The 17,861-nt window shown below is 38.7% G+C and overlaps 1 protein-coding gene and 1 long non-coding RNA gene across 7 annotated transcripts; one reads left to right on the forward strand and one right to left on the reverse strand.

Annotated features, from left to right (window-relative positions):
* Window positions 1-1,428: 1,428 nt before the first annotated feature.
* Window positions 1,429-17,146, reverse strand: LOC144208690 (cytohesin-3). 6 transcript variants are annotated; one of them, XM_077734664.1, is made up of 13 exons: window positions 16,983-17,146; window positions 7,575-7,657; window positions 7,384-7,448; window positions 6,413-6,479; window positions 6,152-6,270; window positions 5,551-5,631; window positions 5,194-5,306; window positions 4,771-4,919; window positions 4,573-4,684; window positions 3,809-3,885; window positions 3,624-3,695; window positions 3,396-3,550; window positions 1,429-2,731 (listed from the first exon to the last, which is right to left on the reverse strand). In XM_077734664.1, exons 1-13 carry the CDS (start codon window positions 16,999-17,001, stop codon window positions 2,659-2,661), a joined length of 1,185 nt encoding a protein of 394 aa, XP_077590790.1. In that variant the 5' UTR covers window positions 17,002-17,146; the 3' UTR covers window positions 1,429-2,658. The 6 variants fall into 6 exon arrangements, with proteins under 6 accessions (XP_077590790.1, XP_077590792.1, XP_077590791.1 ...); XM_077734666.1 differs by having other exon boundaries at window positions 7,384-7,498; window positions 16,983-17,044; XM_077734665.1 differs by lacking the exon at window positions 16,983-17,146 and adding an exon at window positions 9,877-10,160 and having other exon boundaries at window positions 7,384-7,498.
* Window positions 9,622-17,792, forward strand: LOC144208691 (uncharacterized). The gene is made up of 2 exons (XR_013328906.1): window positions 9,622-9,801; window positions 14,524-17,792. It is a non-coding gene; the product is annotated as an uncharacterized LOC144208691 (long non-coding RNA).
* Window positions 17,793-17,861: the final 69 nt, after the last annotated feature.

Genomic DNA, 17,861 nt, shown 5'->3' on the forward strand with positions numbered 1-17,861 from the left:
CACCTGCGCATTCTTTGTAGGGATGGCTTCTTTCAAGAGTCACAATATCTAATTTAAGGATATTGACCTCTTTGTCGCGGGCCACATTGTAGTTAGGGTTCTTTTTGGAGGATCACCCCCTGCCAAATTAGTGAACAAATATTTATTTACCTTTAAAAAAGACCAAATATAGTTACGTCTTTATTCATTCATTCAAAAAATGACCATTTATAGTAAGGGTATTTTCCTTTCCTTTTTTTTATGTCAATCGTATATAGTATAGACTTTATTTTGTTTAAAATGGGCTTTTTAGTAAGGCTTTTTTTCATTATCTATAGTCGCGCTAAATTCACTTAAAAAGGGTAGCCCAAGTGTACTTATCCTTTCATTTGTTCATAAACTGACCAAGTATAGTAATTTTATGTATAGTTTTTATGTATAGTAAGGCTTTTTCCCTTAAAAAAAGACCATGTATTGTAAAGCTATTTTCATTTTTTTTAAAGGCAGATCATGTATAATAAGGTTTATATTTGTTGAAAAGAGGACCATGTACGGTAAGTCTATTATTTGTTTTAAAAATGACCATGTATAGCAAGTCTTTAATTTGTTGAAAAAATGACCATGTATAGTAAGGCTTTTATTTGAGATGTTTTTTATTGCTTAATGTCTATACTACATTAATGACCAACCATCTTTTAGATGGCCATTTCAGCCATTGATTTTTATTTTTTTTTTTTAAGTGGCCCTCAGAGAAAGAAAAATTGGACACCACCCCCTTTCTAATACTTCCAATAGCCACTATTGCCACTCGAGTGTGCTCTTTCCCCACTCATCTTTTCCATTACTGGAAACATGAGATATTCTCATTATTATTTTAAAATCCTCACAATCCGTGAGTGTATAATTCATTCATGGGTACTGATTACTCATATGTAGGTCAACAAATAAGTCAGACGTGAATAAGAAACACATCTGCTGTAAGCTTTATGGATACTTGATGGAGGATACATGTGAACGTGATCAATAGATTTGACATAGAAAAGTTAATGCAATATCATAATTTGCCCCACATTAGGCTTTTCATTCAAAATTACAATCACATAAAAAGCAACTGACATTTTTTGACTTCATTCAGAGTCTTAGCATCTTCACCAGATATAAAGTAAGAATTATGATCATAAATGTCACACACCAAGCACTTTTTTTCACACATCAGTCATGGCTTTTAAGAATAACATCATCACAGTTAGCAATATTCTCATTTTTATGATTCTATTTTTAAGGCTTTTTGTAAACAGCCCCCAACCCATCTCCCCCCCCCAAAAAACATCAGAAATATATACATTTATATAAATACATAATTTAAAAATACATTATTGGACATTTACAGTTTCACAGAATAAATACCAGAAAATGAGAAACAGAGTAATATTTAAAAGCACACAAAGATAAGAAATGGAAACGCGATACGTTCACTGAAAGAAGAAAATTAAAAGCTTATTGGGACTGGTTGCCTTTTTTTAAAAGTGTGAAAAGACTGGCAATTAACGAGGTCTATTAAGGCCACACTCAAAAGAATTTGTCACTCAATGGCTGCCAATGATGGTGATATTTTTTGACCAAAAGAAATGAAAAATACATTTATGTATATATCTTTAAAAGGAGAAATTTGGTGTTGAAAATATGCAGTTATATTTCCATTTCTACGTTTTGATATATGTGCGACATGCACAATTTATATTCATTTAAAAAAATATTTTTCTCAAAATTGAAATGATTTTTTTAGAATAATGTTTTAAAAGGCTTTTCTCACAATATTGATACTTATTTTTAAAATAATAGCAAAAAGTATTCACTTTTCTTGTAAAATTTCAATTTATTTTTTACAATATGATTAATTATTGTAAAAAATGATAATTAAATATAAAAAATGAATATTGAACAATTACTTGCACATTATTTGCATTAAATAAAATAGCTCTCATTTAATAGCAACTTTTCTTTGTAATATTAGTTTTGATTGCAATGCTTTAACTTAAAAATATCCCCCTTTCCCACAATAATAGAATTCTAACTAATTTTTGGTGAAACCTTTTTACTTCCATAAACTGCAATCTTTGTTTGAGAAACAAGCATGCAAGTACTTTATCCTAATCAAAGCATCATCCCATAAAAATAGCAACACTTTTTTCTTGTACTTGACCATTTCTTTTTGTTAAACAACTGAGATTTCCCCTTTAAAACATAGTCGGTCACATAATAATAATGCCCTTGCGATCTTTTCAGTGTAGCCTTCCCAACTCCTCGCAGTCCACCATCTTTCTTCCAACCTGCACGCCACTTTCATCATCATTTTATCTGTCTTATTATTGGATGAAATCAGGCCAGCTGACTCAAGTTTGCTTTTCCTCCTCATATATATATGTATATTAATATCTCCAAATGTCTGTCATGCAGCACAGTGAAGAAAATCGGCCACACAAACACACATGCATATGCACCTGCAACAGAATGAAATGGGGGAGGAGGGACGGCCCTTTGCGTGTAAAAAGTTCACCTGTGTGTACACACAAGAGCTGCCCTCCAGTAATTGGTCCAACCTGCCCTCCTCATGCCCCCAAAAAACAAAACAAAAACAGTTTTGCTTTGGTGGTAAGATCAACCTGTCTTTGGTAATCTTTACTTCTTGTTGGCGACACGTCTCTTCCTGGTGGCGAGCATGTCGTAGAAGGGGTCTCTGCTGATGCTGGCCCTACGTGGGAACATCCACGACACGTGAGTGGGAAGGAAGGGGTGGGGGGATTGAGCATCTTTGATATGGAAATGATCTAAGTGCATACAAACCCCCCGCTTTGATGAGATGGGAGGAAAGGAAGAAGTTTACGCGCTGACCTAGTTCGGTTTCCATGGTTTCCTAGCCAGTCCTTGGAGTCAAATGCATGCTATGGGGATGCCTTGAGATGCGAGTGGTGCAACTTTTGGGGGGCATTGGCTAATCTTTTCATAGTATTTTTCAATGCTAGTTGGGATATTTATGACCGCAAAGTTTTATTCGTTTATTCTTTTTTGTCCTTAAATTTGGCAAACTGTTTATCCTCACAAGGGTCGCAGGGGTTGCTGGAGTCTATCCCAGCCAACATTTTTCATACGATTAAAAACAACTGTTTTAAATAAATAAATAAAGTCACTTACTACTTTTAACATATCTTTCCTCATAATAGTATAAGTCTATTACCACCAAGCGGTGACAAAAATCAACTTATTGCAAAGCTTACTTAAATTACCAACCTATATTTGCTCAACTACTCTTTCTGTTCAATCTAATCAATTTTCTTGCATTTTTAACATATTTACATATTATTGCATCTACTTTTCTCTGCTTTCTGCTACCCCACATTTTTCACTTTGAGTCTTACTTGATGGACTTGATCCACTCTTCCTTCTCCTCAGGCGTGGGCGCCGAAATCCGGTAGACCACGTGGTTGCCCTCCACCACGCGTCCGTCCGCCTCTGTCTTGCAGGCTTTGATCACCTGACCTTTGTGGTTGGGGTTGAAAAGCTCGAAACAGTTCTGCGAAACAAAACCGGCATCAAATCGTACTCGTGAGAGCAAGCTCTCAACCTGCACAGGGGGCGACGCTCACCGGCTTCCTGGGTTCGTCTACTTCCCTGATGCTGAGATTCTCCAAGGGGATAATCCCACGAGGTTCCTTGTCCTGGATTACAAAGAGAGGAGAATGTGGAACAACTGAGATAATGATATCAAGAATATTTGCTGCCATGGATGGCAATAGCTCTCCAATCCATTTGAACTGAGTTATAAACTCACTGTTGTGTATTCAAAGTAGTAGAGGCAGTTGTCGGTGAGGATGAACCAACGGCGCTTCCAGGTTTTCACTCTGCCGCCTAATGGCGAGACAAAAAGGCATGTGGTTGAAAGCAGGATGTGGTCAAAAGAGGATTTTATAAGAGTTACACTTCAGTCTTGTGATGAAGACAGAAGCTTGATTCATTAATTTATTTATTTTTAAACAAACTAACAATTTAATGCTGGAATATTATGATTAGTATTGTTGAAATATTGGGGAATTATTTTAGGGCTAGAGGTGAATTAAAACGGTTCAGTACCACGGACAGCGTCAATGGTATCCAATGAGTTAATCATGAAAGCAGTATGTCTTAACTAGATACACATGCACTGGCCAATGTTATTAATGCACTCGCTATTTAGAACAGATTAGTAATCCTCACTTTCCTCCTGCAGTCCAAAATAATGAATTAAAAATGTCCTATTTATGATAGCCCAATTACAAAAGCAGCTTGAGAAATTCTCATAGTGGCCAAGAAGAGGGAGTCAATCCAAGTTGAAGGATTTTATTTTTTACGATTATATGTGCGGCTTAGAGTAAAACAACACAAGTGTGATATAAAAAAGTAAATCAAAATTAAGTAAAATCACATCTAATGTCCCCAGCTATTGTGATTGAAATCTCCCGATTTGCAACGACTTGAGTGAAGCAGACGAACAAAATATTGATCCGGATGCAAGCGAGTGACGGCTATTGATGAAAAGAGGAACCTAATTCCACAAACCTAATTTGAGCAGCCAGCCTTCTCTGTCCGGGTTGAAGAACGTGTGCGTCAGGTCGTTCCCGTCATCCTCGGGGATTTTAAAAGGTTCGCTCTTGATACTGTCGTACAAATTCTGGAAAAAAAATCCCCTTGGTGCTTTTAGCTCCTTTGAAAAGGTGCTCATTCATATAATACGGCGCAAAGGCCCCACCCCCTCACCCTGAGTAGCTCCTCTGGGAGGTCCCCACCCTCGTTGATGCCTCGGTTCATGGAGATGAAGCGCTCCACGGGCGGTTTGTCTCGGACGTTGGGGTTGTGTAGGCTGGTGTTCAGCATGATGATGGCGAATGACAAGACATAGCACGTGTCTGCGGACACACAGTCCAAACATCAGCTTTTTTGCACGTCTTTACTTATTCCTATTTGAATTTGTGAAAATACCCAATACGAGTGGATGCAAATATTATAAAAATAACATTTCTATCTCCCAATTTTATTTTAAAGGGTTTATAGTATTTGTAAAAAGATACGAATCAAGGAGGCAGCATTGATGTAAGGCCAAGTAGGTCTAATGGCCATCTGTTAATCAATCTTGTCTGACTCAACCGAATGAGTGGGTGTATGTGTGTGTTTGTGTGTTACCTGTGGACTGGAAGACGCCAGGATTGCATTGACAATACCTGGAGGCAAACGCTTCCATCATACGATCGATCTTCTGAGCTTCGCCAGGAAGTCTGAAGCTCCACAGGAACTGCCTGCGACATCAAGACAAGGTAGAATGATACTTTTAACCTATTGGACGCTGTTGACAATGATAGATGTACAATCTAATTTGACTGGGAGAGATTTCGGCACTCGTTCTCCCCCATCACTGGTGTAAAAATGGTTAATAGACACATTTTTGGGTTAAAAATAAGAGGTCACGTTATAAGAATGGAGTGTATCATGGGAAAGCGACATTGTAACTTCAACTAAGGCCTCCAATTGAGCCAAACTGACCTTAAGGCCTGCACGAGGTTAAGGTCAGCAAACTCATGGAGCTCCACAAAGGCTTGAAGCACCTTGATGTTGATGTCATCCCTGGCAAATAGAAGCCCTCAAATTCATTGGAAGGAAAGAAAATCATACACGCACATTGTAATCACCATACTTTTCACTCCCAATGACTTCAATCCTGGGTAGTTTGATGGATTTTTAAAACTTTTTAAAAAATCCAGTAATTTGCTACAACAAATGATTTGTTGACAAACCACTTGAGGAGTTTGTGGTCTTCAATTGGATTTTTTCGGGGGACAAAAAAGGCTTTGTCTGATGTTTAGTATAATTACAGAAAAGCAAGTTAAGGCTAGCCATATGTACTTTAACAAGATTAAGAAGTAAGGTCATCCACAGCATTCTACAGCAATGCTGCTCTAATAGGGATGATGCCTTGATTATTTAAACAAGGACATCTGCTTCCTTTAGTCAGTTGCAGAGTATATGTGTACTCTTTAATTGAATTGAATTGGCTGGTGGGCCTCATATTATTTTATTGTTCCAATCTCTGTCATACAGGATTTATGGCTAATTGATTTTATATTAGTCCCTACATTGGACTTACCGTTCCCCCAAGTAGTCCCCAATGACAGTTTTGTTAAGCCCCTCGCCTTTGTAGAGGAACTGTGCGATGTCCTCTGGTGTGTTTTGCAGTAGATCGTTTTCTAGAAGAAACTGGATGCCCTATAAACACCAGAGGACCCTAAATGTCATTCTTAAATCCTGAAATATGTCATCCAAAATCCCATATGGGTAATTCTTATGAGGGGATTCCCGAAAATATTAAATGTGCATGAAAATGAATCAACAGTGGCCATTTGCTGACCTTTTTAGGGTCCATGTTGAACTTCTTCCTTCCCATGGCGATCTGTTTGTTTCTTTGTGTGGTTTTGCTGCGGGGAAACACAAAAACTTGAATTGTAGGGCGTTGACAACACCTTGTTGGCTCAACCAAGGTGTTTGTTTAGGTCGGTTTTACAAAGCCGCTCTATTAAAATTGTATTCTAACCGCAATCAGCAGTGCGTTAAGCACAAGCCCGGCTTTGGTGAGGGTCCCCCATGTTTGCCAAACAAGTCCAAAGCGGTTTGGCGGCTGCACCTGGGACGCGCGAACTCATTCTACCTCATCAACCAATCAGATGAAACCCTGGCGCCCAGATAATGTTTAGTCTGGGGGATTAGTGTACACACACACACAAATACATGCCACACCTCATTTTTACACACATGGAAACTGTGCCTTAAATATACACCTTTAAGCCGGGGGGTCCTATTCTTTTTTTAATTAAATGAACTAAGGATGAAATATACGCATATAATGCATTGTAGGAACATTAACTAATAGGCAGTGAATGCATTGTCTGCCATTATGTCAAATGATAGAACAAAAAATAGGTAGTTTATGAATTATTTTATTTAAAATTAAGTCACAAAATAGTGATAGTCCTGTGGCATGTGCATTCAATAATGATTCTGATGTATTAGTTATCCCTATTGCTTATTTTTTCTTGTGCGTCTGTCCTTTTAAATCCAGCTAAATGTTTAATGAACACCACGCTATAAACATCAAAATAGGACATTTTTCAAACTCCCCTGTGGCAAAACAAGAGTTTTAGTATTAAACGGTATTCAACTCTAACATTCTTCATGAATGTGTAATTAAATAAACTTTATATGAAAAGAATGAATAAACATTTACCAATTTTTAGAAGCAGAAATGGCAGAACAGTAAGGCAGAGTTGGAATAACTTAAATTGCTTGAGAAATGTCGATTGGATGATACTGATGGAAACTCACCTCTCTCCCACGCATGTTAACTGCTCAATTTCCGTCATGACTTCTGCTATCTCGAACTTCAGCCGCTGCAGGGAGGGGAAAAGTGTCTTGAGATGCACCATATGGATTTGGAATTCTCCACGAGATGGCGGGAAAGCAGCAGTTAAGCCAGCGAGAGTTTCCACATTAAGAAGAAAAGAAACATCGCTCACTTCAATATCATCCAGTAGCTCCTTTTTCCTGCGGCGGATATTGCACAGCTCATCTCGTTCCTCCAACGAAAGGTCTTCAGGTACTGTGGAATGTGCATAGAGGGAAAAGTGGAGGATGAGAAGGCAATATGAGGAAGCACCGTCAGACAGTCACGTGTATGCGGATTACGCAAACGTACTTGTGATGACCTAAATTAAAATTTGCAAAAGATGCCAGCATTCAGGGCTTAACTCAAAACATTTGTCTTTAATGATAAAACAAAAAACAAATGACGCTCTATAATATTGCACAAAAGAATTGAATTAAGCATTTTGGTTTAATGCTGCAATTCTGTCAATTGTGCTGTTCCTTCTAGTTGCCTTTCTTGGCAGGCAGGAGGCATAGAAGAGCTTATTTTTAAGAAACTATCATATTCATCCAACAGTCGTCCAATCCATTTGAACCAGTTAAAATGAAATGCACTCCAAATGACAAACTCATCCAAATTCACAGCAGAATAATAAAAACACCCATCTGATTGGACAACTATAATCATCAATGTTGATTAATAGCTACTACAATCCCTTCCCAATTCAAATGAATTGGATATATATCACTACAAGTGGCCTTTTAACCAAACAGAGCCAAGAATGCCACATGTACCAGTTTAAAAATATTACCTTTGATTCACTTATCCTTATCCAGTTCACACGACAACAGGGAGAGATGGAAGAGAATGCAAATGCAGACTTATACATATATTTCATCTTACTCTGCAACTCCCCTAGGATACCTACTTATCCGCCATTTAACCATGCCATGGCAACCTCTGCTGTAGGGGACACACACATTGACACACACACACACACACACACACACACACACACACACACACACACACACACACACACACACACACATATTATCCTCCCCCCCTACACAAATCAGCAATAAGCAATCCGGTTGAGAGTGAGCTGACAGGAAGTAGGTCATTTTCACATAGAGTTATAGCAGAGTCTGCCTCTCCTGTGCTTTCACACGCACGTACATAAAATATACACACACATGAGTTGAGTCCACCCCCACCCAAGCACAAAGTGGGGGTGAGAGCTGATTGAAAACCCCCGAGTGAATCATTCGCCTAAGCCGCTTTGCAATTCAGACATTTTCCCCCGCTTTTGTTTGGCCTTAAATGGAAATAATCAAAGTTTCTTCCTATCGCCGCAATCTATTTCTCATTAATTCTTTCGTGGCGTCCAAAATAACCAACGCTCCTAGCACATAACACACTTGGTGTTTTAGCAAGACAGCGGAACAGAAAATGCATGGATATTCATCTTAGAAGACATGATTTAGTTTAAACTTGACATTTCAAAGTAGCAGTACAATAATTAGTATCTTGTAATCTGCTAATATAAAGTTTTGAGAATTTAAATTGAAAGTATAATACTCTTCTATGGTAAGTATGGTATTGTAGTATATAAAATATATCAAATCTGAAAGCTGGTATTGGGAAAATACATGTGACTGTATTTTTTTGGAAATATATTTAAAAAACGACCTCATTGACCCACTTCAGTAAAGAAAAACTGGGATCACATGCAAATCATTCAAACCACTGATAACAGGAGAAGCATTGACTTACATCACTTCAATGCTATACGTTGTTGGCTTCCGAAATGTAAAGATTCTTAATGTAGAATATTTCTTAAATCCAAGATTAACTGCATCACTCACTCACATTGTTAGAATACACGAACTGGTTTTACAATTTTAAGAAATTGCTCATCTTCACGGCATCTGCATATGGCTGACTGCAAGGAACAAAACAGGATTTTCCACCTATTATCTAACACACAAGCCACTTGATTGTGTGTGTTCACTTGCCTGACTTTGGTGCGGGCTCGATTCCCACTCGATTTGTGAGTGGTCGTCTTTCTCTCTGTGTGCCCTATGGTTGACTGGCGACCAGTCCAAGGTGTCTTTCGCTAGAAGTCAGCTTTGATAGGTCCTGGCCATCCCCACAACGAAGATGTGTGGTACTGACAATAAATGAATGATTTTTTTTACACATCTCCCTCCAGATTTCAAAGCATCCTCTTTCTTAATTAACTGTGACTATTTTAGCACGTCTAAAAATATTTCCTGATTTTTTTTTTGGTAACATTACATCAAGACAAAAGACGGACAGACGGCTGCTTTGACTGGGAATATTGGGCAGATCCTTCCCGTAACAATGGCAACCATGTACGTACATTATAATTTCCTGGCAGTTACACAAACTCTGGACAAATGTGTTGATTGCAAATCCACATAACTCACCGCCGGGCTAAGGTACAAATGTGCAGTCCAAGTGCAGCAGAGTCAGAAACACCTACTTGTGATTCCGCTGGGTAAAAATACATACCACGCCGCCTTTTCCACTGTCTGGCTTGCATGCCATCAGCAGACAGCTTTTAGAGTGACTTAATCCCTTGTGAAGTATAACTTTGTATTACCAAGGTGTGCGCTAAAACTCATTACATCTCTTCCCAGCTTGTATTAATACTTAAGCAAAAGCAAATAAACAGACGGTGACAGCTCAGAGACAGTTATAGCCAACATTCTTCTTAAAGCAACTGAACCATCGAGACAAACTGGTTCAGCTTGGCCTTTGTTATGTTTGTTTTGTTCCTTGTTTCACATAGACATGTTGGATTCTTCTCTGAGTTAGGGCTGAAGAAAACACTGCATATCTTAAATATTCTCAAATTCTATTATTTTAAGGGTATCATACTATCATATCTTGATCTGATAGTCTGGTAGTATGGGAAATAATAACCATCATTTGGATTCTCCTATGAACGGTCTGATATTGTTGCTTGATGGTGTATGAAAACAATTATGCGAACTCTGCAAGATTTTCATTGAAAGGGTAGTTTAATTGTTCAAGGTTAAACGCCACAATGTAAACATTGGTGCAATGCCTCAGATAATGTTGTTTGATTAAGTGTGAATGTTATTGTCAAAACTCTGTTGTGGTATTTTGGATGACGCAGTCTTAGAACATCTTTTAATTGAGTGTTTAGATCTGAGAAGTGAGGCCATTTTTCCTACCACATTATTTTCAATTAACGCCCATTTGGCAGCACAATTCTTATGTGTTCTAATCAGATAAACCTTTTGTATCCTTTTCTTGTAAAACATGTTGTTACCTTGTTTTTGCAAACTGATAACAGATGTGAGCATGCCATCTGCTGACTCCAGACAGAGTGCGTTCTTAAGACTTTGTCTCCATGTCAAACAATCATTCATATTGCGCTCATTCAAATTTTTACATGCCTCAATAACAGCCTGAATTATTCCATGGGAAACTATTTGGCATGCCTTTATCTTTAGGATGTGTTTGTTTCTCATTGCAACATAATCAATTGCTCTTGTTAATGTACCAATTAGTCAGGAGGTTAGCTGATAATCAATTCCTGTTTGAATGGGAAGAGATAAATGAGGATGTTTATAAATAGAAAAGGTCATAATATTTGATTTTATTGACCTGGTAAAAATTATATGCAGACTAAATTGTTGACTTAGCATGTTCAGCCTGATTTTAGATCTTGACTGACTTTCTAAGACTCTCAAAATTCTTAGTTTATGGCACATGCCATGCTACATATAAGCCAGGACAAACAAGTCTTTTAAAAACATTTGAACAGGCCTCAGTCTTGAGTGACTCACTCAGGAAATAACTTAAGCATTTCACTCTTGCCCACGGTTTGTTTCAGCTGGCGACCCAAATTTGAGTTTGATTTAAAGGGACAATACATATTAATGGACATGTATAAGTAAATATATAAAGGGAATAGTAGAGAGGAAGAAAAATACTGGACAATAGCCTATAAAGCACCATAGAAATGATAAGAAATACTCAAGTAGCACATTTTTAAGCACTGTTGTGATCACAATGTTCTTCATCCGCCAGCCAAGCTCAGCACTCAAGCACATGTTAAAAATCAGAGCCTTGACTCTGGACTGGATGAAGAATTGATGGAAGATGAGGAGATGTTAAAGTTGCCAAGTAAAAGGAACAAAGAGAAGAGAAAGAGGGGGTGGACAGATGGAGCTTTTTTTCTTCTTTGGTGGCTTCAATTTTACCTCCGCTTTAGCCACGTGAGGCATTTCTTTAAAATCATTCGACAGCTGCTAGAAACATCAATTTCTGTCAATAAGCAATTTGATTTGATTTTGCTTGAGATCAATTCTTCTTGAAGACTCTGGCCTCTTACATCGCTCTAAATATAATATTTAAAAATGTATATAGTCTCAAATAGGGACTTATGGTTTTGCAGATGAAAGTACATGCAGGGGAAAGTCTATGAGTGTTGAGTCGAGACCCTGATTTTGAGATGCAGGATTAATGGAGCTGAACACCATGACCCGCTCTGGCAAGGCCCTTCACTCCCTATAGGACACACCATGAGATACAGTTGTGCAATGTCATTATAACAGAGCTCTTTTAAGTACCCTAACAAGAAAAGGTAGTAGTGCAAAATTGCCTACCATTGACAACAATAGATGTCTTTTTCATTTAAACTGGCAATAGATGCTCATCTTTCAGTGCTATTGACAGTTTTGTGGTAATGTGATACCGTTGACATTTTGTGTTTTTAAGTTCGCATTTGGAGGTATAATGCTTTACAATCATCAGTTCCTTCACCTTTTAATTCTTTCAATGCCATTGACAATGAGAGACATCCAATCATGTTGCCCTTTGAAAGGGTGAGGCCTCCCAGTTCAAATGGATAGGACAACTATTGCCCTCAATGAGTTAGAACTTTCACTTATGTGTTGAGTATACAAAACAAGGGCTTTGATTTGTGTGGGTCGCCTCTTCCCCATGTGGGTTTTCTATATACACAACACTATGCAGGGCCTATAGTGCACATTCCTGCCAACAAACAAGCCTTCACAAGTGAGATATATAGATTATATTTCAAAAAAAAATCCACTTCACTCTACCCTCACATATTGAATATACACAAACGTTGCCGCTTCACACGCCGACAGGTTACTCGAATGGCTTTCCCGCTGCGCCTTTTCCAGCGACACCTGGTGCCCCGCTGGCCTTCTTAGCTCTACAGAACGACGACATGGCCGCCTCCCCCGCAGCACCAGCAGTGCCATCACAGCTCATCCATTCCCTACGTGTAGAGAGAATGAATTTTGCATGATGTAGCAGCGATGGCTGTACAGCTTTGGGCTTAAAAATATGCACATTGTGCAGAAAAAAACCCTCCAAAAGATAGCAAAGATGTGCTGAGCCATGTCAATGATTGGAATGACTCACTGACCCCCACTGAGCGAGTCACTGAGTGTTACAAATCCTTTCTGTGGCAGTGAAGTGGCGAGACGCTGGAGGCTGGCCAGCTTGCGTACAAAGTATACACGCAGACAGGTTGCAAGACGATTAGAGAGATAACAGCCGAATACAAACTTGGTTTGGCTTTACAAATTCGGGGGGCATGCTGGGAGCCATCAAACACTTGCAAAAATCCTATCAGAGGAAATTAGTGTTAAATCTTCCCTGTAGGGAAACCCGTTTTGCCACTGCTTGGAATGAATGTCTGATGATGTTCGTGTTAATAATACACAGCCAAAAATGAAACAACAGTGTGTTTGGTTGTTGTGGGAAATAGGAAGAGTTTCAATGCCATTAACAGTAGTTGTAGTGGTACATAGTCTTCAAATTAGTTCTTTGCGTATACTTCACAGCGTTAAAATTTTGTGTGATTATAAAGTATAAAGACTCGGTTGTCTTAGATCTACAATGAGTGCACAGATCATGGTCATTGGCCTCAATTTCATAACTTTGCTCTTTTCATGCTAGAAGTCAGAATTGGTCTACTCCCATGTTTTCTGAAACATAAGAATACCACAAGAACAGTGTAAGAATCCGCCAGTTTCAAATACTTGAATCATTGGACACTGTGAGGTCAGATCAGTTCAAAGTGAGAACTCAGATGGAGATACACGTGATGGGATTCTTGAATTGAAATTAAGAATGCAACGACATCTGTTAAAAAGAACTGCTTTTTGGCTCAGTTGAAAGGAGAAAGTCTGGCCAAGCACTGGATGTTCCGGTACTGGGGCAAAGGATACACCTATTTCCTGCATTTTCTACAGGTCAAACAATATTTGGCCGTTACATAAGTGTTCCAAGGCTCTCTTTTCCTGTCATTTCCACTCTCTCTTCCTTTCTGTGAACCTGAACGCAGCACCACCACCACCTACATGAATATGCACTCATTCTTCAAACTGCATTTGTAAGTAAACACCCACATGGAATCTGGTTTTCACATGACACCAGACTCACAAGACATGAAACAGGCCATGAAATTTTCTCTACTCAATCTCATTTGAGTTAAATGAATGTCATTGTTTCAGTTCCCGGGAGGAAATTGGAACCCGTGCTCAAAAATGTGTGTTTCCTCTGTAAGCTGATACACAAAACCAACACTAGCTGCTTAAGAAAGTTAGACTCAATAAGGTTTAAGAATATTTTATTAAGTCAAGCTCACTGTTTATGCTGGTAATGATGGTTGACGTCCCACTGGTTCAGTCTGGCATAATGTTGAATTAATCGACCTGACTGAGAGACGGTCTATGCAAAATTGAATCCACTTTGTGATTGATATCTTTAAGACCTGTTGGAGACCAAACAGAAGCCAAATCTGGTAGCTTCTTGCCATAATTCAAAAGACATGCAGTCTCCTTTTTAAGTACCACTATCACATCAAGGGGTACATATTTTAATACATTTGATATCTTGGACCTCAATAAACTACAATCCGTAGTACTTTTCTATCTAAAATAACACAGAAAACAAAACAAAACACAGCTTTATTACTTTCTCCCTTAAAAACACATCTCTAACAGTGAGCTGGAAAACTAAAGTGCTGTAGAAAATTGATCAATTATACTTTTTTTCCCCAGGTATACCAAACAGCTACAGCAGCCAATCGGAGGTGCCATCATAAACTGTTGCAGACTGGTTACATCAGTACGATTTGGTAAGTCTGGCAAAGGTTTTTTTCTTTAAAGCAAAGTGAACAAAAAAGCTTTGCTTGCCTCCTGAAGCTCAGAGTAAACACCCACAACTTGGTAAACTACAGTACACACTCCTGCCAATATTTACAAAGAAACTTAAGCGGCCCATTCGTCCAAAAAAAAAAGACTTGGCCAGAAAACCCATAGGATGTTGCAGACTATCAAAGCCCAGTTTGTTCTGACGTGTTACAACTCCACTCCACTTGACCACTTCACAGCCTTTGGGTTGCGAATACAAGACAGCAGCTGGAAAGACAAAAACATGGATTCGGAACACAAATTTAAAGCCGTCTGTCCGATGAAAACCGCTGACATCTCCAGACTGGGACTGTTGTGCGTCATAAAACCGCAGAGCTCACACTTTAAATGCGTGGCTTATTTATTTTTTTTTATAAAATGAGCAACAAGAGCGGACTGCGTGGGTCCGCGCGATCCATCTATACACTGCTGCTAAAAGCCTTAATTCATCCCATATGGGTCCATGATGAAACCTGAGCACATTGAGTGCCTGGACAAACAAATATACAGTAGCACTCTGCACAAATCCGGCCCGAGCACAAAGGTGCTGTCAAAATCGTTCAAGTAGAACGGAAAAGTGACAGTGAGCCCCTGTGTGGCAAAGCTTTGTGAGGGTATGCATCCATTTTTTATACCACAAATCAAGTTTGAGGTCACGGGAGGCCATTACAGATGATTTAGGGCGAGAGAAGACACCCTAAAACTGCTCGCAAGTCTATCACGGGGCTCAACCTTTCGCAAATTCTGCCTGTAGAGAAGTCAAGCGAATGAACCGCCTCACTATCATTGACTGGCCTTTTGTCAACTGTTTATTCAGGCACCACGCGGCAGCGAGCTTTGTATTGTTAACTGTTATGTGTAGAAAAGCTTCTTTCAAAGCCTTGCAGGTGTGACCAACTGTATTTCAAACCTTTTTATCATCTGAAGCCAGAGACTTCTGGTGAGGAACTGACAATGCATTTAAACCACAAAAAAATACATTTACAGTCATTTTTCTCTCACTTTAACCCTATCATTTCCCTTTTTTTTTAATCACACTGTATGCCACAAAAGCCTCCCTCCAAACCAGCAAATGCGTAGGCGTTCAAGTGAGTGCAAGTAAAAGGAGACTACAAAAGACTCTGTATAACAACAACCATTACACGGCAATAGCGTGTATCTCCATTCTAGCTATTGGCCCACCAAAATAACCGCGCCAGATGTCCGTCTGGTTTCTAGCCGCCACCTCCGGAGGCTGAGCTCGCGGCACTACGACAGCTTAACGCGCCGTCGATGTACACCTCGTTACTGTACGCCCCACAGCTCTGCAAGCTGTACAGGGAGGGGGGGTAATGGTGGAAAAACCTAAAGGGAAGTTTCCACCACCTGTTCCAATTGCATCTAGAGTTCAGCATTAGTAAAATAGTTTTATATTTGAGTAAACAATATCTGATTGTATTTTGTTTATTTTCACTTTTATGGGAAACTTGCTTGAAGTTCAAGCTATTTCAAACAAGCAGTGTGATAAAAATTTAAAACCCTGCCCCCTTTTTAAGATGGATAAAGTTCAATTTGTCAACAAAGTCGTAGTTTCACAACAAGAAAATTGTGAGTTTTATGACTGAGACCTGCCACCAAAAAAAATGCAATTTTGCGATGTTGAACAGATAGAAAGTAGCAATTTCATACAACAAAGTTAAAACACAAGAATAAAACATAAATGACATGGTCGGTCTATACTTGTTATACCAAAATTAAAAGAAGTAGAGTATAACACACTAAAGTATTACAAGAAAAAAAATAGCAGTAACAGAAAAAATATATATTTTCGTCAATAAAACATTGCTTTTTTAGAAATATGAACATTGTATAATATTTGTGTGTTATCCACGTATTTATTTATTTATAAGCAATGCAAATACTATACATTCATACTTAGAGTGAATATGAATACTATATGCCTAAATCGCAGAATTCTTTAATTTCAAGGGTGGTCTGGTGCACAACCCCACGATGGAGGGGGGATTTCTGTATATTTGTACAATGATTTTTTGTTGTTTTATTCTTAAGGGGGGCGTGGGCGTCCTCTGAAACCGCACCGGACGTAAATTAATGAATGTCATCTGCATGAAGATGATTATGACTTTGCACTTGCTGATTGCAACTGTCATTCTCACATCGCAGGTTGACATTGCTGTCAACTGTTTTTGCACAGGATAATACCTCCACGACACTGACACAGGCTGGAGAAATGAACTTTATGCAAAAATGGAATGACTATTATGTCATCGCTGTTAATATCCTGCCTGACAATGCAGAAGGGATGATGAGCATGAAATGTTTCCTACCTTGGTTCTCCTCATCCATGCTATATGCGGTCAAGTGAGCCGTCGCTTCGCTTTCCAAATACAAGCCAGCCGCACTTCTTTTTCGGTTGCCCTCTTCCTTCAGGTTTTATGGTGGGGAGGCAGGAAATGACGGGCGCGCGCATCAACTGGGAAAAAAAAGAACGCACGACAACGTCACTGCTGAATCCCAGTCGAGCGCACTGGACTTTACATCCCTCTCATCCTCCTGTTTTGCAATTGAATGAAATGATAAGATACCAGACTGACCACTAAATCGACACCCTTTAAATAATCCTGCATTTATGGGTCAAGAAAATAAAATAAAGCCAAAATGAAATTTGGTACATTTGATGAAATCTCAATGATGACGTCACGATGCAGTTCCAGAGTACATACACCACAATTAATAAATGAAATTTGTCAATGAAAAACTAAAAGGTATTCCACATGCATCCTTCATCACCTGTGTTGATTTGGGTTCAATACGTCAAATGGTCTGGGAGCTATTGAATGAATTAGATGCTGATAACAGTGGTAAGATAATAATTAATAAATGGAGCTTGTCATTGAAAAACTAAATGGTGTACATTAAACAAAAAGTAATCCCCATCACGTCTGGGCTGAACCTGGAATGTATTTCATTACACTTGTTGTAATAACTAATATGGAAACTTTGAAATGTATTATAATATATACAATTTGTGAATGGACATCTTATTATCACAACCCCTTGCCTTCTATGGGTGTTAAACCTGCATGCTTTCCCTTGATAGCTTTCTACAATTAAAAATATATATATTTTCATCATAACCCTCCAATGTTGCCTTTTGCTTCAATCTGCAATGTTGCACTGGTACTGCACCATTATACATAATTTAA

This window comes from Stigmatopora nigra, chromosome 15, assembly GCF_051989575.1.
Source record: "Stigmatopora nigra isolate UIUO_SnigA chromosome 15, RoL_Snig_1.1, whole genome shotgun sequence".
Classification (NCBI taxonomy): domain Eukaryota; kingdom Metazoa; phylum Chordata; class Actinopteri; order Syngnathiformes; family Syngnathidae; genus Stigmatopora; species Stigmatopora nigra.